Genomic DNA, 22,102 nt, shown 5'->3' on the forward strand with positions numbered 1-22,102 from the left:
ACCCAATTATTAAACATACTGAATTCTTTTTTTATACAATCACAAACATTTGATAAAGAAACATGGAAAACTGTTTACCATAACATCTCTACAATGTGTAGTGAGCCCGAGTATCCATGACCTGCGTACTTTCTTTAGGTTAATAAAAAAAAAGTGATAAAACAAATCCATAGTGATCTGTATCTAATATATATAATAGTTCAGCTTAATTAAAGTTAACGCTAATCTGGTCTATGATACAAATCACGTTATAAAATTATATTATAGTCTCGTTTCTGTTCTTCATTGATGGTGACAAATGCACGTGAAGAGAAGAAAAAGATCATGTGCATCCCATGATGTCAGAAGCACTTCTCTATATAAACAACATTTCCTTTGTCATTTCACTCAACCAAAAATCCGCGTTTGAGATTGAAGAACTCTTACCCTTCATTATCGCAGTCAAAATCAAAGCCAAATCAAGATTACCCTGTCAGTAATTCATATGGCACACCTGAACCAGCCATTCACAGTCACTTTCCTTTCTATCCTTTTATGTCTTGCTGCAGTTGATCCATCTTTGGCTCTGCATAAACCCTCAAACCAAAACCAAACAATGACTTACATAGAGTCCTCTTGCCAAGGAACAAGGTTCCCTAATCTGTGCATACGTTGCCTAGCCAGATTTTCAAATTCCACCATTGATGGCCCTCAGCACTTGGCCCATCTTGCCCTTTCGGTGAGCCTCTTAAGGGCACTAAAAACTAGGGCATACTTGTTAAAAGTGGCCAAGGAACTTGAAGAGTTCAAGAATGATAGAGTGTACCTTACTGTGCAAGATTGTGTAATTCAACTGAATGATAGTGTTGACCAACTTTGCCAAGCCATCAAAGAGCTCCGCAGGATAAAGAAAAGCACCATCATAGATGACAACTTCTTGTGGCACATAAGTAATGTTGAGACATGGGTAAGCACTGCCTTAACAGATGCTAGCTATTGTGTTCAATCGTTCCCTGGAACAAATATGAGTAAGAGGACTGCTACTATAAAGTTTAAGGCACAAAATGTTGCAGAGGTCACTAGTAATGCACTGAATTTATTCCACAGATATGCTTCTAGTTACCATGTAGCAGCTAGAGCCACCATGAAACCCTAATTAACGTATGCTACTATTTTTTCTTATCAGTCACATAACATATGCTACTTAATCTCTTGTTTGTCACATGGTTTCTTCTTTAGGTTGGTTAACATCAATTGTCCTTAGCTAAAAATAATATGCATATGGACGTGTAAATCAGTACAATAAGGTTGAAACAAGTTTTGTTTGTTATACAATTTTATTGATTATTCAATGTAATTGCGACTGTTACAAGGCAGAAATAAAGGTCTTTAGTTTTTTTATTTATCATAGTGATATAAAATATTTCAAAGTTTTGTTGATATATTATTAATCTTCACACAAGTTTTGATTTACTATTTTTATTGTTGATAATGATCCTAATATTGAAGAATAGTTTTGATGATGTAAATAATTGTAAGAAGTTTGAAATCCTTCGTCATATTTAAATATTTGGCTTGCTTTGTTGAATGATTGTCTGTGCATGGATATGAATAGAATAGCTAAGAGATTAGTTGTAATGCTTTAAATAAGTCAATAAAAGGTTCGTAATTAAATTAAATCTCAAATGTTTTTAATCTCTTAAAGACATAAGTTTTGTTTCGAGAAAGAAAATAATCTATATTTTGACACAAAACTGATTAATTATATTTCCACTCGGTCAACTATATTCGAAAGCTATCACAAATAATTATATAATTATTTACTGTTTTGAAAAACAAAATAAGTTTCTCATGTGATAGATTAAGATCACTGGGTTAATTAGAGTTGAGAAGTCAATTATTTCATAAAACATTGATTAATTTGATCTTAAAAGTTACCAATTTATTATCTCTTTCTTGGCTATATAAATAGAACATAAAAATAAAAAAACATTATTATCTAACAAGCTATCGTTAGTATTAGTATTAGAAAATCACATAATAGGCATTTCAAAAGAATCAAATAGATGTTTCGAACGACCATATGGTTTTCTCTCAAAAGGTAATAGCTTATCCAAGTTTGATTCCATCATTAATGACCAAAATATCGCTAAAATATGAGGAGTAATTTTTCAGAAACATTAAGTTCTAAGATCATTCCAAATGTCTAACAATATACTAATGACAATATTTTTAGAAACAGCGTTATATAATGAAGAAATTATAAGTGCAGAAATAATCAGAAATGGAAAAGGAATAAAGACATAAATAATCGATCCAATACTTTTCAATGATATCTACACCGTATAGGAACCCGCAGGCTGTCGGCTTAAGGCTTCGCCACCCTGTCAGACCCTCATTCAACACGGACTACATGCCAATTGGTATCAATCAAAAAATTAATCATGGTAAAACATTAGTATAGACTAAACAAGGTAAAACAAGATTAAGGTAAGATTGGGTCCATGCTAATCATACAACAATAGAAAGCCCCGTAATTGTTCCTATAAATAGAAGAGGTAAAGGAGAAATGTTAGTTTTTCACAATACTTTAACAACACATTAGTCCATTGCTTTGAACCTTCACTTACTTAATGTTAAGTATGCATAATATTCTATTAGCTAGCTAACTAAATATTGTGTTAGCACTAGTACAGTAAAGAAAAACGACAGCGGTTATTTTTGCTTATACGCAGCGGTTCCGCAACCGAGACATATACAGGCAAGACAAAAAGGGGTATGTTTTGTCTCGGTTCAAAACCGAGGCAAAAAGGTGCGTATTTTTGCCTCGGTTCAAATTCAACCGAGGCAGTAGAGGGTTTTTTTTTCAGCATTCGCTAGGTGAGTTGTTAGCCCTTGACCGCAATCCATCAATGCCCACCGCTCCATCTCACACCACCATTATCAAAGATTCCCAACTGCGAACAACAAAGAACGAGAACGACACACTCCCACTACCACCTACAGAGAATCAATCAAAATACCACCACTCATACAGAGAATCAATCAAACATAAAACAACCCAATCGAAATCAGAAAAAAGGGACGGAAGGAAGCTTCCTCCTTCGTTGCGAATCCGGACGGAGAGAAGAAGAAGAAGAACCAGAACGACCATTGTGCCCTTGCGTCCCCGCCGCGTCTCCACTACGACTCTGTCGCGCCATTAATGATCCCTCACCTCCATTGGAACAAAGAAGAGGAAGGAAACCCCCTCTCGCCAATCAAAGAAAATGGGAGAAAAGAGAGGAACGGCGCAACTTCTGTCTCTGTTCACGAAATTTAACCCTAAACACATGTTATTACCTTGATTATTTTTTTAACCGAGGCAATAAGGGTCTACGGCCTCGGTTCTATAAAGAACCGATGCCTAGTGATCTTGACTACTTTCTTGACCTGGAGGTATCTCTACTCTTCTAGGAGGACTCAAACTGTCCAAGCTTGGTTCAGATTATATGGATGACCCTACTCTTGATTGCTCTTTTGTTGGTGCTTACAATATGTGATTATTACAAGGCCTGAAACAAGTTATAGTGTCAACAAAGTGTGTCAATTCATGGCTCAACCTTTATTAGATCATTAAAAAGTTGTTAAACGCATACTTCACTACTTAAAAGGTTATATATCTCATGGTTTGCAGTTTTCCCCTGCAACTTTCTCCAAAGGTTGTTACACCTTACATGCTTATTATGATGTTGATTGAGCTTGATAAAAGAAAGTCTTCTTTAGGTGCCTGCATCTTTTTCTGGATAGAATTATATTTCCTAGTGGTCTAAAAGGCAAACATTGGGTGTCCATTCTAGTGTTGAAGCTGAATATGGGAGTCTTGCTACTACTACCTCTGAACTTCTTTGGTCACAATCCCTTCTCAAGGAACTTCACATCAGTTATACCACACCAGTCATTTTTTGTGATAATCAAATCACGGTTGCTCTTAATCATAATATGGTTTTGCACACTTGAACCAAACATATGGAGCTTGATATTTTTTTTGTTCGTGAAAATGTCCTCAATCAGTCTTTAATTGTCACTCATCTTCCTATTGTTGATCAAATAGCTGACATTCTCACTAAACTCTGTCTTAATCTCATTTTTGCTTTTTGCAAGGCAAACTTAATGTCATTGGTTACTTTCAATAACCTTAAGTTTGAGGGAAACTATTAGGGAATATCTTTGTTTGGATTTATTTGTATTCGTGTTATGTTTTTTGTTATTCTCTCTTTCTATTATGTTACAATAAGGTGACTCGTGTTATGCATATCAGGACAACTATATTATGTCCTTCATACACATATATATACTCTTGTATCCTCACTATTGATGCAATGAGAAATACAAAATTATATTCTCAGTTTTTCTAATGAGGTGGATATGTGATCCTGTAATTAAATACTGATATTAGACATAATTCTAAAATATATTCTATATTGATATCGGAAATAATTATGAAGATGTGCTACCAGAAATAGATTCAGGATTTGCCTAACAAATCATAGCCAATCAAGAGAATCAAGTTAGCGTGATTATAGGAATCATTTTAGGCCATTATTCTGTATATAAGATTATTGTTTCTATAAATAGTTTTCTAGGGATGTATATAAGTTTGGTATTTGTCTTCAATAAGGGCATCAGATTCTTCCACTACTAAGTCTTGTTATGGTATCAGAGCCTAGACCTCTGGCAGGTTGAAATCTTGATCAACTAATGGCTGAAAATGAAGATAAGTCTAGTAATCAAGGGAAACGTGTGTTTTCCCCTTATGATCTCAATCCCAATGATAATCTAGGAAACATCATCACTCAAGTTCAATTGTGAGACGAGAATTATGAGGAATGGGCTCATGCCATGCAAACATCCTTGTGTGCTAGAAGAAAGTGGAGTTTGGTTGAAGGCATGGTTGTACGGCCGAAAAAAGGGACAACAGAATTAGAGGACTAGTGGATAGTTCAATTTATGCTGATTTCGTGGATTCTCAATACCATAGAGCCAATTCTACGATCTACGATTTTAAACACGGAGAATGCGAAGGATTTGTGGAATGATATCAAGGAAAGATTCTCGGTTGCCAATGGTCCGAGGATACATCAACTCAAGTTAGAATTGGCAAGTTGCAAGAAAGGAGGCATAACTACAGTTGCATACTATGCAAAGTTGAAAATCTTGTGGGATGAATTGGCTAACTATGAGCAAATACCAGTGTGCACATGTACTGGTTGCGCTTGTGATATACCCACTAAGCTGGAAAATCGGAGAGAAGAAGGAAAAGTGCATCAATTCCTTATGGGCATGGATGATGCCATATATGGAACGGTGCATTCAAGTTTGCCCTCCTTGAATCTGGTATACTCGATTAGACTTCAAGAAGAACGTGTAAGAACGATAACTAGAACACAAGAGGAAAGGGGTGAGATTTTGGGACTTATGGTGCATGCTAAAGGAAGAAATCGCGGGGAGACCAAAGACAAATCTCATATTGCAGAAACTTCGGCAAAATAGGACATGATGTTAATGCTTGTTTCCAATTGATCGAATACCCCGAGTGGTGGGGGATAGGCTAAAAAATGATGACAAAGCTGATGGGAAGAGCAAGATGATGCAGCGAGGAAGAGAAGTAGGTGTGAAAGCCAATGCTGCACAGATAAGTGCAAATGGTGGTGCAACTGGACCTGTAATAGACGCAAACAAGGTTGGCCTCACTGGATTGACTTTTGATCAGTGGCAAAAGTTGATGGACACGTTGAACAAAGTAGATCCTAATGGAAATATGACAGGTACATTCCAATATACTTCATGGATTATTGACACTGCAGCATTTAAGCACATGACTGGAAGTATAAAAGAGATGCACAAAGTGCATTATATTGTGTCGTGTCTAGTTGGATTGCCGAATGGAGAACATACAACTACTACAAAGGAAGGCATAGTGGACCTAGGAGGAAGGCTAAAACTCGCCAATGTGTTCTTTGTCCTGAAATTGAGTTGCAATCTCATATTTGTGTCACAATTGTTAGATGAGTCAAATTGTATTATACAATTCACTAATAAATTGTGTTTTATAGGACTGAACTTTGAGGATGTTGATTGGTGCGGGTAAATGTAAAGATGGGCTTTATTATCTCTGTGGAGTTCAAAGAATACAAGTTCACAAGGTAGATGAAATGAATCAGGTAGACTTGTGCAACAAGCGTTTGGGACATCCGTCTTTCAAGATTACACAATCTATTCCTGCTCTTAGTAAAATTATGAATGAAGGATTGGTGAATAAAAATTGTGATGTGTGTTTTAGAGTTAAATTGTCTAGAGAAAAATTTCCTATTAATGACCACAAAGTTGGTGACATTTTTTATTTAATACACTGCGATTTATGGGGTCCTTATAGAAATCCTTCTTCTTGTGGTGCTTATTACTTTATAACTATAGTGGATGATTATTCCTAAGGTATACGGATTTATTTGCTTGCTGATAAGAAGGAAGTATCTAAATCCCTCTTGAACTTCTTCGCTTTAGTCAACAAACAATTTAATAAAAAAAGTGAAATTTTTCCGAAGTGATAATGGTACTGAATTTATTGTTAAAAACGAATGGCTCAATTTCTCAAGAGGAGGGGTGAATTGGTGAAGTATAAAATTTAAAGCTTTCAAAATCTTTTTCACCAAAAGTGATGCCTTTATAACTTTCTTGAAACGCAAGGTAATATATTTGTTTATGCAGCGGAAATTAAATCGATTGAGTATAGTAAGAAGTCGACTGAATAAAAGAGTGTAGGGATAGAAAGATCAAACACTGAGTTTTTATACTGGTTTGGCTAAGCCTACATTCAGTGTCCTTCCAACCATTGGAAGCCAATGCACTATAATGATCAAGGTTTTTACAACAAGGCTTTTATAGCGACCTCACATTAAAAATATAAAACACCTCTCTAACCCTCTAATCAAAATATAATTAGTATATAAATAGACTAGCAGCAAGAATCCCCTCTCCTGCAGTCCAAACCCTTTGAGCCACCCTCAAAGTCAAGAACGCAGCACGCTCTTCTTCCTATAATCACAACAAGGAACCTTAGTCCAATCTTCACAAGATTGTAGCCTCTGATCTCTCAGTTACACCCAATGTGCAGATATGATCAGCCTTTATACGTGCAGTTAACTTCCTATTCAAGAATCCGCAAGTATATGATCACCACGGTCACTTCTTGTTTCTTGGAGTTCTTTCTCTCTTTTTGTAAGAATGCACTTTCTGCAAAAGATATCACAAACTGTTAGATTCACAAAAATTCTTACAGAAATCAAATTCGCGTCAATTTATAGATAAACACAACTATGACGCATTTTAATCGACTAAGCTACTAATGCAGTCGAATATAGCAATTATGTTATTGTAGTTAACAGCAATCAATGCAGTTAATTGAATGTACAATTAATGCAGTCGAATTTCATTTAATGCTTGGTAAACATATTTAAAAATATAGTCGTTGTGACAGTTATATCAATCATTAACACTTATTCAAAACATAACAAACTCAGTCGAATGCAACACGCATGTAATCGACTTTATAACAGAGTAAAACAGTTTTGAAAACCTTTCTCTTTGAAAAATTCTCACAGCACACTTGAAAAAGTTTGTGCAAAGACACGAGTTTTAATCGACTCATCTCATAATGAAATCGACTTAAAATTGTTGTTTTGCCACACAATTTAAGTTCAACAAAAGTGCTTGTGGCTTTTCTTTTCCAAAAACATGTGTCATGCATTCGTGTATAAAATCACATATATAACACAGTGAAATGCAATGAACAACATAAACAATACAATCATGTTCTAAAAAACGCATATAACATGTAAGCATAGAACATGTAACACAAAATACATGTGCGTTATTAATTATGTGTTGTCATCATCAAAAACTCGGATATCACTGAGATTGTGGGTTTAGCTAAACCAGTGTTCCCCCTATCAACAATCTCAACATCTTTGCATGAGAAGTTATTTCTCAGAACAAGGAATAATATTTCAGACTTCATGTGTCCACACACCACAACAGAATGGGAGAGCTGAACGGAAACATAGACATATTCTAAATGTTTTCAGGGCACTTTGATTCCAAGATAATCTTCTAATTGATTTTTGGGGTGAATGTGTATTGACAATTGGTTATTTGATTAATAGAACTCCTTCGGAAGTACTAAATGGAAAGACTCCTTTTGAAATGCTTTACAGGGTACCTCTATCTCTTCAAAATAAAGGCAGACACGATGATAAATTTACCCCAAAAACTAAAAGGTGTATATTCCTTGGATACCCCTATGGAAAAAAGGGGTGGAAAGTTTTTTATTTAGAAACCAAAGAGAGTTTTGTCTCTCGTGATGTCCACTTCATTGAACATGAATTTCCTCTCACTCAGCCATGTGCTCACCAACATAATGGAGTTCGTTGTGACTCCCTATACAACACCACTTTTCCAGAATGTGAAGGAGAAGAGTTGCCCCACTCTACAGCTGATCAAAATATCGATCACGATGGGACCCTCAAAGTGAGGAGGGGTGCAGATTTCACCCACGATGCCTTCGTCCAGCAATTTGGAATGTATCAGCACACCACCTATGGATCATGAAATGCAAAATGCTTCCTTTTATTGAGATTGTTGATAGGGGGAGCACTAGTTTAGCTGAACCCACAATCTCAGTAATATCTGAGTTTTTGATGATGACAACGCATAATTAATAACACATGTGTATTATGTGTTACATGTTCTATTCTTACATGTTATATGCGTATATGAGAACATGATTGTGTTGTTGTTGTGTTGTTCATTGCATTTCACTATGATATATATGTGATTTTACATATGAATGCATGACACTTGTTTTTGGATGAGAAAAATCACAAGCACTAATGTTGAATTTTAATTATGTGGCAAAACAACAGTTTTAAGTCGATTACATTATGGGGTGAATCGATTAAAACTCATGTCTTTGCACAAACTTTTTTCAAGTGTGCTGTGAGAGTTTTTCAAAGAGAAAAGTTTTCAAAACTTTGCTTAACATTGTTGCATCATCGATTGCATTCGATATGTATTCGATTAAGTTTGTTATTGTTTTGAAATCTGTTAATGCTTGATATAATTGTCACAACGGCTATATTTTTAAATGTGTTGACCAAGCATTAATTGTGAATTCAATTAATTGCTTTAACTCCTACTAACTGTTATAACTGAATTGGTGTATTCGACTACATTAGTAGCGAAGTCGATTATATTGCGTTTGATACGAGTTTATCTATATATTGACGCGAATTTGATTTCTATAAGAACCTTTTGATTCTGAAATTTTCATGTTCTTTTGCAGAAAGTGTGATTCTTGCAAGAAGAGGAAAAGCTCCAAGAAAACTAGTTTGACCGTGGTGATCAACTACTTGTGATTTCATGAAGAGCAAGATTGCGGAGTTTCAAAGTCTGATCTATCTGCACATTTGGGTGTCTACTGCAAGATCAGGTTCTACAATCTGTTGAAGATTGGGTTGAGTTCCTATTTGTGATTACAGGAAGAAGGACGTGTTGCGTTCTTGACTTTGAGGGTGCCTCAAAGGAGTTAGACTATAGAAGAGGGGATTCTTGCTGCTAGTATGTTTATGTACTACCTATATTTTGATTAGAGGGTTAGAGAGGTGTTTTATATTTTGACGTGAGGTCTCTATAAAAACCTTGTTGTAAAAACCTTGATCATTATAGTGGATTGGCTTCCTTTGGTTGGAAGGACACTGGATATAGGCTTGGCCGAACTAGTATAAAAACTCAGTGTTTGATCTTTCTTATCCCTACTCTTTTACATTCAATCGATTATACTTTATACTCATTCGATTAAATTTCCACTACGTTGAAAATATTTTAACTTGTGTTTCAAGAAAAGTATAAAGGCATCTCTTTTGGTGAAAAAGATTTTGATTGTTTTAAATTTTATACTTCACCAATTCCCCCTCCCCCCCCTCTTGGTGTGAGAAATTGAGTCATTCTATTTTAACACCTTTGTTAAGCCACTCACAGGATATTTCTGATCCAACAGATGAACGACTGGGTCGAGGGTGCAGACTCAAAAAGACTTCCTTTAGATTACGGGACTACGTCACCAACACAATTCATGTGTTAAACCCATTTGCTCGTTTTCCTTCACTGTCTTCATCCTCAGGTACTCCTTATCCCATCACACAATATGTGACTTGTCATAACTTCTCTTTGGCACACCATCTGTTTCTTGCAGCTCTTGCATAGGAAACTAAACCTGTGACTTTCAAGGAAGCAATGAAAGATACCTGGTGGCACAAAGCAATGCAAAATGAGATTCATGCATTGGAGGACAACCAAACTTGGACGTTGGTGTCGCTCCCTACTGGTAAAAAGGCTCTTGGATCCAAATGGGTTTACAAGATCAAAAGGAAATCTGATGGAACGATCGAAAGGTTCAAGGCACGTTTAGTCATTCTTGGAAACCATCAAGTTGAAGGAATTGATTATATGGAAACTTTTGCACCGGTGGCCAAAATGGTAACAGTACGCATTGTCCTTGCTGTAGCAGCTGCTAAAAACTTGGAATTGCACCAAATGGACGTGCATAATGCTTTTTTACATGGTGATTTGCAAGAAGTATTCATGAAGCTACCACCCGGTTTCACTATTTCTCAACCGGGAATGGTTTGCAAACTCAGAAAGTCTCTTTATGGACTCAAACAGGCGCCTCGTTGTTGGTTTGCTAAACTATGTCATGCACTCAAGGCTTTTGGGTTTGCCTAATCTCTATGTGAATATTCCCTCTTTGTGTGTAACAAACACGGGATCCATCTAATTGTTTTAGTCTATGTTGCAATTGGTCGCTTCAAGGCATATCTACATACTTGTTTTCACATGAAGGATTTGGGCCCTCTCAAATACTTTCTTAGGGTTAAGGTTGCTCGCTCCAGTACCAACATTTATCTTTGTCAGCGAAAATATGCTTTAGATATTATCCACAAAATTGGTCTGCTTGAGGCAAAACTTGTCGTGACACCTTTAGAACAAAATCATCATCTAGCTCTTGATGATTGACCAGTGTTCTCTCATCCAGATCGTTATTAGCGTCTAGTTGGACGTCTCATCTATTTATGTTTTACGATACCAGAGTTATCATATTGTGTTCATATGCTTTCCCAATTTCTGAACCAACCGAAATAGGATCATTGGAATGTTGTTTTGTGTGTCATTCGATATCTGAAAGGCAACCAAGGCTAGCGGATTTTATTATGCAAAGACAAGAATCTAGTTCTCTCTGGATGGTGTGATTCTGATTGGTCTACGTGCCCCCTAACTCGACGTTCTCTCACTGGATGGATTATTTTTCTTCGTCATTCCCCATTTTCTTGGAAAACCAAGAAGCAAAACACAATCTCTCGCTCTTCCGTAGAGGATAGGTACTGGTCCATGGCCACTACTATGATTGAACTCAAATGCTTAAAAACCATCTTACATTGTCTTGGGATATCTCATTCGCAACCTATGCATCTCCTTTGTGATAGCCAAGCTGCGCTTCACATCGCTAGGAACCCGGTCTTTCATGAACTAACTAAACATATAGAAGCTGACTGTCATTTTGTTCGCAATGACATTCTTGTGGGTATCATTCAACCCTCCTATGTTTCTACTCGAGTATAGTTAGCTGACATTCTCACCAAAGCTCTTGGACGTGCTTAATTTCATTCCTTCCTTGGCAAGTTGGGTATTCATGATCTTCATACACCCACTAGAGGAGGGGTAATGAGGTGATCTGTGATCTTGCAATTCAATACTTATTTCAAACATAATTATAAAATATATTCTATACTGATATCAAAAATAATTATGAAGATGTGCTACCAGAAATAGATGGGGAATTTGCCTAACAAATCACAGTTAATCAAGAGAATCAAGTGTGATTATAGGAATCATTTTAGGCTATTATTCTGTATATAGGATTATTGTTTCTGTAAATAGTTTTCTAGGGATGTATATAAGTTTGGTATCCATCTTCAATAAGAGCATGAGATTGTTCCACTGTCAAGTCTTGTTATTTTCTTTCCTTTATCTACACTTTCAACCGATGGTGTATTTGCTTTCATAAGTCTTTCAAGCTCTTCTGTCGCATTCTGGAAATCCGTTTTTCACAGTTTTGAATAGTTACTTTAAATGTGCTAAATATGGCTTCACAGTATGCTAATTTAAGAGAAGGTAAATAAGTGAAATCTCATCAAAATTTGAATTATAGATCTTATTATCTATAAGATCGATATGTGATTCTTCTTTATCTATGTTTGAGCTAAAGGAGTTCAAATCCTCTCACGTAGAAATGAAGTTTATCGTAATTTTTTCTTCTTGTCCTTATTTTTGTTAGCTTGATAAGGAGTTTCTTATAGGAAATGTTTTGGTTTCTTGCAATTAGAGTATATTACCTTTTCTTTCTAATTTGTATGATCTCAATGTTTAAACTTCTTCTCTTTCCCATATCGTTCATTTTTCTTTAACATGATCTTCAACTTGTTGGTTAGGAAAGACAACACTTCATCATCGTTTGAATTTGAATCATCTTGTTCATCATCTATAACCTCAAACCTTTGTTATGTTAACCCACTTAGGCTTTTGAACCTTTAAAGTAAGATTCTTCATTTTTATTCTCTAAGCAGCATCAAGCAGCACATGTTCATGAACTGTGAGGATTTATACAAGCTCCCCCAATATCATCACCTCTAAATTCTTTGAAGCTCGCAGTGTAGTTTCCTAAGCCCTTAATCAAGTTGGGAGAGTACTCAAGACTTTTCTATGACATCATCAGTATATCAACACTATGATCTGATTTTGTTGATAAATATCTTAAACCTTCCAATCATGGAATGGATGGTCTTGTTCTCTTCTGTTGAAAACATTTCATACTGACACTTTAGCAACATCAATTTGTTTATCCTTATTTCTTTAGAACCTTTGCAAGATAAAGCTAGAGCATATCACATCTCTTTTAACACATGTCATGCAATGGAGTTTTGATCATTCTTCTTCACATAAAAAATAGAATAGATGTGTCTAGTTTTTGCATTGAACTGGTACTTGTATTCCTAATCAACATTACATAATTCATGTGGAACAAGCTTACTACTAGCATCATAGAAGAATGGCATACCATTCTATACAACATCAAATAAATGTTGTACTCAAGGAATACAATCATCATAAACTTTATGTAGTCGAACTTCTCACAGTTGAATAAGGGTGGGTGGTTTTTGGCTAGTTCGCCATTCTCCATAGAATCTATCGAAGGATTGTGTCTCTATGTTAAGAACTAACCATAAAGATTAGTTATGATACCAGTTGTTGAAACAACTGACTCTTTAAAGAGAGTTGAATAGAGCATGAGATTGATCACATACTCCCTAGCCATGGCCAAGAACACTCAAGAAGGATTAAAGTCATTTGTGGAAGTAGGCTTAAACTCTTTCTCTTGGGTCATTTTGGAGCACATCTAGTAAAGTAGAAATAATTTGGGTCTTGTATTATAGGCCAATTAGTATAGGATTTTCTTTTAGGCCTTGTATAATGGGCCAACTAGGGTAGAGTTTTGGTCAATTTGGGTCAACATACGTCAACACCCATGATTGACCCAAGTGGGACGCATATTGAGAGTTGACCCATGGGTCAATGTTTTTTATTTTCATTGGTGAGCAAGGGAGAAGGATGTCCCACCTTTGGGAGAGAGTGGTCACGTGTCATGCTCTCAATAAAGAGGAATTTCCTTAAGTAGTGACCATATGTTGTTCTATAAATTGAGAAGATTCTCACATGTTAGTGGTCATATATGTCTTCCTCTTAATGAAGAGGAATTTTTCCATGGTTTCTAAGCTAGTCAAGTTGAAGATTTTAAGGTTTTGCTTCTACAAATTTGAAGACACCTTAAGGCTATAAAGAGAGGGGTCTTCCCCATGTAAGTTCTCTTTAAGATTGGTATTGTTATACTACCAAATTATTTTGTCATCATACTTGTCTCCAAAGTCATAGCTAGAGCATCCCATGTGGGCGAGTAGAATAACTCGTTGGACGAGCAGTAAGTCTCGTTGGGCGAGTGAAAAAGTTGTCAAACAGTCCCCGACATCAGAAAAAGGTGTCTGAAGACTTTTTGGCTTGTTGGGCGAGTGGATCCATTCGCTGAGCAAGTCGCAACTCACTGGGTGAGTGAGCTCGTTGTCCATAATGTCATTTTGGCTATTTAAAGGTGTCTAGGGGGCTTTGGAGGGTTCATATGCGAACCAAAGACTAGAGGCAAGGGAGATCTTGGTGCAGAGAGCTTTGGATTTATGTTTTGAGTCGCGGGAGGGAACTTTGAGTCAAGGGAATGTCTACAAAGTGTTCTTGAAGAACAAGCTTAGGAGAAAACTGTAAGGGGAGCTAACCTTGAGTCTTTTGGTTCTTACTTGTTATTGCTTCGTGAATATGTTATTAATTTTGAATCTGATTATGTTGTTGGAGTGAGATTATGGCTTTGTGTTGTATTCCGAAGTTATTTATGGTTTTATGATAGGATTTTGATTCTATTGTGGTTGTAGAGTAAGATTATGTCTATGTGGTATGTTTTGAATCAGTGAAATGTTTTGGAATTGACGATATGTCTATGCCTTGATGATTCTGAGATTGGTTATGGATTTAGAAGGAGATTAGGCTTCTGGTATGTAATCTGAGTTGGTAAATGCTTATAGAATGAGATTATGTTCCACTTTTTGTTGAATCAGTGTATTGATGATACTTATGGAAGGAATGTTATGACCAGATGTTTTTATACTGTTTATCCGGTGTCATTCATGAGTATGTTGATTTTAGATGTTTATAGGATTTTTTATGAATCCAGGTTGTTGATATGATCTGGGTAGAACATGTGTATGATTTTAGGAGTTGGACTGGGAGATAAATTTGATGTTATGATGGTTGAATGTGATTTAGATTTTGGAAATGAGATTTGTAGAGTTAAAGTATGAATCCTTGATGTCTGAAATGATTTTTAGTATATGTATTGATGATTGATGAATCTGGATGTTCTGGAAAGCCTAGAATGCAAGTAGGATTGGTAGAACATACCAAAAAACGATTTTTGTGTCGTTTTGGAAGAGCCTACTCGCTTGAGCGAATGTCGTGGGACAAGGAATGTGTTTTGGAGATTTTTGGGATTCTAGATGTCCATTTTGGATGTTCATTAGGTCGTTTTAGGGGTTTTTGACCCTTCCGAAGTTGTTGGTGAGAGTCTCAAATATGTTTGACTTACCTAAAATATTAATTTTGTGTTGGGTTGTGTATGAGAGAATTATTCTTGAGATACAGTTAATGGTTTTGATATATTGTATGATGATGGTATTTGCCTGTGAAGTATGACCGTATTATATGTTGTGAAGACGATATGATGAATACGATATGAATCTCATGGAGAGATTTTGTTGTGGCATGTTATTAGTGTACATATTGATGTTGAGGGTCCTGAATGAGAAGGTCAATCTTGATACTCTAATAACTCTTTAGTCTCAAGTAGAGAAGGATGAGTTATGTGGTGAGAGGGGCAGAAGGTTCTAGTCTATGGGCACTTGTCGGTGTCATAGGTGTTAACAGATTAACCTTGTGTGAGGTCTTTATCTGGGATCCCTGTTGGGTCAAGGAAAGGATTAACCTTGTGTGGTAATCGGGTAAGTCGGCTGAATTAACACCACAAGTGCAACCGTCCGAGACTTCCATCAATATTTTTATCCGGATGAGTCAAGTCTATGATGATTATGATATATTTATTGAAGTTTGGTTTATTTGACTTGTCTGTTGGGTTATTTGATTCGTAAGTTTAGGATTTTGTTATAGCTTTAAATATGCTATGTTGTTTTTTGTTGCACTATCTCACCCTTGCTTTGTATGTTGTCTGGTTGTATCTCTTTTGTGTTTATGTTTTCTTGGCAATGATTATTCGGTGGGTGTGAGCAGAAGGTGATGAGATACCAGTGGAGCAAGCATTAGATGGTGGAGTTGCTGATGTTTAGTTTTCTACGAACAAGATTTATGTTTTAGTTTCTATTTTAAGTTGGACTGTATTAAGTTTAAAATTTTAGTGTGGTTTGTATAATTATGAGGAAATCTTTTATTCCTCCTTTGTGTCGATTGTTCTATTTTATCAATGATGTAAGAACTCTATTATAGTTTAATGCTATAATTATTGGGATGTTACATTAATGGTATCAGAACAGTTTTTTCCTTTAGGAATCTTGTAGGTTATGAGAGTTCCATGCTTTAGTTGTGTGCTCCTAGTCGTGTCTTACTAGTATAGGAATTAATTTAGACTAATGGTTTCTAACTTTGGACAGAGCCATGACACCTAGACCATCTCCTCCTCCTTCACCCGCAAATCCTGATGTTTCTAACCTCGTGAGAGTGATGGAATCCTTTGTGGTGGCGATGCAGCAGTAAAATGCATCCTTAGTACAACAAAACACAATAGTATTTCAACAGTTGAAAGCTGCTAGGGTGTCAGTTGAGGCACACTAGAGACAGTATGTAGAGTTGATGAACAGTGGTGCAAGAGTTTCCACTGATCCTTTATATACTCCGTCTGCCCCAGTTCAAGAATGGAGTTTAGATAATTTTCTTCAACATCATCCAGCTAAGTTTTGTGGCAAGACCAGTCCTAACGAAGCAGATTAGTGGTTTAGAGACATGGAGAGGATTTTCAATGCCAAGAAATGTCCTGAGGAGAACAGTCCTGATGAAGCATCGCCCATAAAGAACACTTAATGTTTTTATGAATTATATTCAATTGTTCTATTCTTTTGTTTTTTCTTTTCTTTGATTCCTTTATATAGGCTTCTTAAGATTATTGCATCTTTTTTGCTAATATACAATCTTTGCTTCAACTTTATCATCTATGTAGAATCTTCTATGAATCCTTTCATGTATGTTAGACTAAATGCTTGATAGAAAAGGTATGTATGCTGGACTAAAAGCTTGATGTAGAAGGTCTTTGATCTTGTATAAGCTTTTTGCTTTTGAAATAAGAAAATTGTTAGAAGTCTCACATTAACTAAAGATAACGACAATTTAGAATATATATGTAGATGCAAACCTCATTTGACAAGCCAACTTTGTGGGATTGAATTAGGTTTAAAATTCACTTCTTATTATGATATCAAAATCATGAATTAAAGTTTATTCTAACAAAATTTGTGTTTGTTGAATATATCATTTCAGCCACTATCAAATAACCCATTAATATTTAGTCTCATGCACGATATGTATATACTTCAAAATAAGACTAATTTAGAATATAAATATAGATATAAATCTTACCAAAGAAGTCAAATTTATAAAGTTAAATTAAATTTAAAATTTATTTCTTAACGAAAATAATCTAATTGTAATTGAAAGTGTACCATTGATAACATAAGATAGGAATTGAGAGTGTACCGTGAACCATATCTCTTCATATAAGATTATTCTATGACTTTTTGTGATAAAAGCTTTTTATACTTTGATTTTAGCATTGAAGATATGAATCATTATATTTATAACAACTCTCGTAGAGTATGTGTTACAAAATCATTTGTTTCTACATGTTTTATGTAAGACTAAACTTAAGCATAATTTAAGCACGTATTGAAGTAACATGCAATGTTCGACCATTTGATATTGTAGCTCATTGTACCATTGGATGGTGTTACACTCCTTTAACTAACAAAAGCATGTTCAAATAATAAAAATATGTATATGAAATGCAGAAAGAAATATATGATGGTGCAGGAAGAAGCTGCATTCTTTTTATATCCTTCGCTAGCGCAGTTAGTCTAAGCCATCCTCTTATATCCGTATTTAATACTAGTATTTTAAGATATTTCACCGTTGCGTCTTAATAAAGTATCAAAATCTATAAAAACACAAATATTTATGTAATAGCGATCATTTATAATTTTTCTTTTTTACAATACATAAAAATATAATTTTAATTTATATCTGCACAACTACAATTTAGGAATTTGTATACATTTTTACATATAAATGACACATTTTATCTTTTACTTTCAAAATAAAAGTATAGCCGCTGTATGTTTATAGACTAGCTTCATAGAAGCCAACCAATCTGGGTAGCAAGGCATTCCAGGTAGAAGTTTGAATAGTAACATAAAAATAAACTAAAAGTCAAATGAGTAAACATATGCCTCAGAAAAACTGAGTGTAAAAACCAAATGAAAGTCTAATTAGTGTAAGCCAAACCAGATTAGTACGAAACATCAAAAGAGCTGAAAAGGGTTAGAAAATAGAAACCAAATGGAAGTCTAATGTAATTTACAGATACATACAAAATTTCTCACAGAAAACAAAAAGTTAAATGGAATTACCTCTGCATCCACATTTTCTTAGAACCTGCAAAATAGAAGTCCAGTAGTTGTAGAAAGAAGGAATAGAAATAGGGATTAACATGTAAAGTAGATACTGGGATGATGTAGCAGGTATTAGAATCTCAGTTATAACAACCAAACTCCGCCAGTTATCAGTACAATACAAGACAAGAGATAATGCTAGGTGCATGGTGGTTGCTTTCATAGGCCGATGACAGATGTGATTGGAAGCGGAATTGATTCAACATCATAGAAGAGGAATTTGTACGGAAATATAAAGAAGAAATTCAAAGATTCGATGATATAGTAAACCTGAGAAGATATTGGGATTGGGATAAATAAAAAGATTCAAAGATCCAAATAATTCAGTTGAAAATAATGAGCATAATTGGAGACCTTGACAAGTGTGTACTGATGACAAAAATATAATAAAAAGTAACAGAAAAAGAAAAAAGTGATGATTGTCAAAACAAATCTCCGATGCAAAAACAAAGCATGATCAGTCAGAACACAGGAGTTGCAAATTTCGATTTGAAATAAAGAACAATTCTTGACTAATCTTCCTCATACGGTAACTTATTACAACCAAAAAAAGGAGTAATAACTCTCACCTCTAAAACACAAGAAAATGAAGACACGTTATGTAGCTACAGTAACTTTTCTCTTTCCTTCTCTATTCACAAGTCCTCCATCTGTTCCCTTGAACATCCTCGACAAAATATCTGCTTGCTTAGTGTTCCCCTCCTGATTAAGGCTCTTGATCAGCTCTTCACGGCTTCTCCAATCAGTTGAACCTCTTTTGTCCAGAATTTTACACAAAATGGAATACGCATTGAGGGTCTTCCCTGCTGCTAAGAGAGCATCCAAAACCTTGTCATATATTGAAAAATCTATGATACAGTCTCTCTCAAGAACAAAATCTAACAGTTTGAGAGCAGCAATTGTCTTTTCTTTCTCACAAAGAACAGATAAAAGGTGGTCAAAATCTGGCTCACAACCATTATGCATAAGCAAATCGATTCTTCCCAAAGCTTCTTCCACATGACCTCTCATTAGGAGGGCCTCCAATATCTTAGAAACCAAGTCCATATGCTCCTTCACCCCCTTCTCCACCATACTCTTCATTACTCTGCTTGCAGTTTGAACCCTGCCATCATCAAACAAACTCTCCATAACCAACTTGTACACTGACGATTCTGGATGATGCCCACTCTCAAGCATGCTATCCAAAGCTGTTTTAGCATCAGCAGGCTCTCCCTTTCTTAAGTAACTCTCAATAAGCAACCTGTAAGAATCGGCATCTCTGGGAACCCCTTTCCTTCCCATGATCTTTATAATCTCAAAGGCAGAATCCGGGTTGCCTTCCTTCGAATGTCCCCGGATCAAACTATTAAATGCAACCGAATCCTGCACACCCTTTTTCAATAACTGACGGAAGAATATTTCTGCCTTATTAGTACGCCCATGATCACACAGATACTCAATCATCAAATTATAAGCACTAGCCTCCATTGCAAAGGCATTCTGCGGCCGCAACACAATTTCCTTCTCAATCAACTTGTCCAACAACTTCTCCGCCTTGTCGTACTCATTCGCCTTGCAAAAACTCTCAATCAACACACCATAGTGGCCAGCCTCGGTGGGAATGCTCAGCCTAATCATCGCCTTCAGCACATCTGCAGCCGCATCCAAATTCCCAGACTTACTCTGAACACCCAGCAGCTTCATAAACACAGAATTATCCTTCGGCGCAATGTACCTCTCCACCATCTCCCCCAAAACATCCCTCGCCTCCTCCGTCTTTTCAGCATCACACAGCCCCGGCAACAGTGTGGAGAACGTGACTGCATTTGGCTTAATCCCACAGTCCTTCATATCCACAAAAACCTTCATGGCATCATCAATCCTCCCCGCTGCAACATACCCTTTCAACATGGTGGTAAAACTAATCACATTGGGGGCAATGTCCCTCTCCTTCATTTCCACAAACAACTTCTCAGCATCCTCCACCTTCTTAAACCGAAAATATCCATTAATCAAAGTGTTATAAGTCACAACATCAGGCAAAATACCCCTACTCTTCATTTCCTCATAAAACCTAACAGCAGTGTTCAATCTCAACGACAAAAACATACCCCAGAGCAGAATATTATAAGTATGGCGCGTGGGCTCCACGCCCTCCCGCAGCATCGCGTTGTAGTACCTCTTGGCCATCATGTAGCGTCCGCGACGGAGAATGACCTTGAAAAGCGCATCGTAGGACTTAACGGTGCGATCCACGCCGAGCTCCTTCATCTTTTGGAAGAGCTTCACGGACTCCTGCACGATCCCGGCGCGGCCGTAGCTGTCGATGAGGGAGACAAATGCGTCCTCGGTGGCGACCTCGCCAATGCGCTTGTTGTCGAGAAGGATGCAGCGCGCGTGGTTGAGTTTGGAGTAGCGGCCGAGGATTTGGACGATCTTGAGGGTGGTGTCAGGGGTGTGAGCGAAGAGACCTGCGCGTTCAACCCAGCGGTAGAATTGGAGCGCGTGCTCTGGCGAGGCGGCGCCATGGAGGACGTTATAAATGAGAGAAGGATCGAAGCGCGGGACAAGGGAGCGGATCGAATTCTGCAAGCGAGTGGTCCAGGCGCGGTTGGCCATCATTCGGCAAATGACGAGTTCGAGATTTTTCTCGCGAGGGGGAACGGATTGAGATTCAGGTTGGGGTGACCCGTGAGAGGGTTCCGGGTCGGAGAGAACTTCGGCGGTGGAGGAGGTGGAGAAAGGGTTTGGTTGGAGAGCGGGTCTCCATCGGAGAAGCTTGGAATTGGAAAGCAGAGCCATGAAATTGGAAATCGGATTGGGATTTGAGAGGAGGCGGAGGTGGAGGTGGAGGCGGAGCTCAGGGGGGTCTGATGTAGCAGCGCCACTGAAGACACTAGGGTTTAACAGTTAAGAAACAAACCTCAAATGAAACTAACACCACACTTTTTTTTTTTCTTTCTTAATTATTAATTACACTTGTTTTGTTTTGTGTTTAACCTGTTATAAATTATAAAGTATAAACACGCTACAATATATTCATTTATTTCTAACTTGATTCTTTATTTTCTGAAAAATTCTCCTTTATTTGTTTTATATTTTATCCTTCTCTTATTTTAAAGCTAACATAATTAGTTAAATAATAATGTAATGCAATAGCAGATACAATTTTTCCAAAACAATACTTAAAGACACAAATGCTTTCCTTTTTATCTAATCAACAATTTTTAATAGATTCAGTAAAAAAGTTTAAGGGCACGTATGATTTCAGACAATAAAGTTACCTCTATATTCCATTATGAGTATTTACATAATGTTTTATTATATTATATTATATATATATATATATATATATATATATAATTTTGTGAGAATATAGAAAATGGAATAAGAATACTAATAATTTTTATTAAAGAATATTGTTATATTTTAAAAATAAAAAGTTTAATTTTTATGTGAAATGAAGTTCATTTTATAAAAATCATTATTTTTAAATTTTAAATTTAGACTTTCTCTTTATTTATTGTTTTAAATTTATGACTTCAATCTTATTTTTTAAATAAATATTAAACATTGTAGTAGTGTTTCTACGATAAATATTTATTAAAAAAATAATACAGTAAATTCACTTGAATATTCTATTAAAAAGAATAACAAAGTAAATT

The 22,102-nt window shown here is 36.1% G+C and overlaps 2 protein-coding genes across 2 annotated transcripts; one reads left to right on the top strand and one right to left on the bottom strand.

The window, feature by feature from the left end:
* The first annotated feature begins 409 nt into the window (after positions 1–409).
* LOC108333807 (pectinesterase inhibitor 9) lies at positions 410–1,358 on the top strand. The gene has a single exon (XM_017569266.2). It carries the CDS (start codon positions 485–487, stop codon positions 1,133–1,135), a length of 651 nt encoding a protein of 216 aa, XP_017424755.1. The 5' UTR covers positions 410–484; the 3' UTR covers positions 1,136–1,358.
* A 16,879-nt stretch (positions 1,359–18,237) lies between these two features.
* Positions 18,238–21,399, bottom strand: LOC108334470 (pentatricopeptide repeat-containing protein At2g37230). Its single transcript, XM_017570332.2, has 2 exons — positions 19,025–21,399; positions 18,238–18,438 (listed from the first exon to the last, which is right to left on the bottom strand). The coding sequence occupies exon 1, from the start codon at positions 21,237–21,239 to the stop codon at positions 19,053–19,055; it is 2,187 nt and encodes a 728-aa protein (XP_017425821.1). The 5' UTR covers positions 21,240–21,399; the 3' UTR covers positions 18,238–18,438; positions 19,025–19,052.
* Positions 21,400–22,102: the final 703 nt, after the last annotated feature.

The sequence above is a fragment of the Vigna angularis genome, chromosome 1, assembly GCF_016808095.1.
Source record: "Vigna angularis cultivar LongXiaoDou No.4 chromosome 1, ASM1680809v1, whole genome shotgun sequence".
Taxonomy (NCBI): Eukaryota; Viridiplantae; Streptophyta; class Magnoliopsida; order Fabales; family Fabaceae; genus Vigna; species Vigna angularis.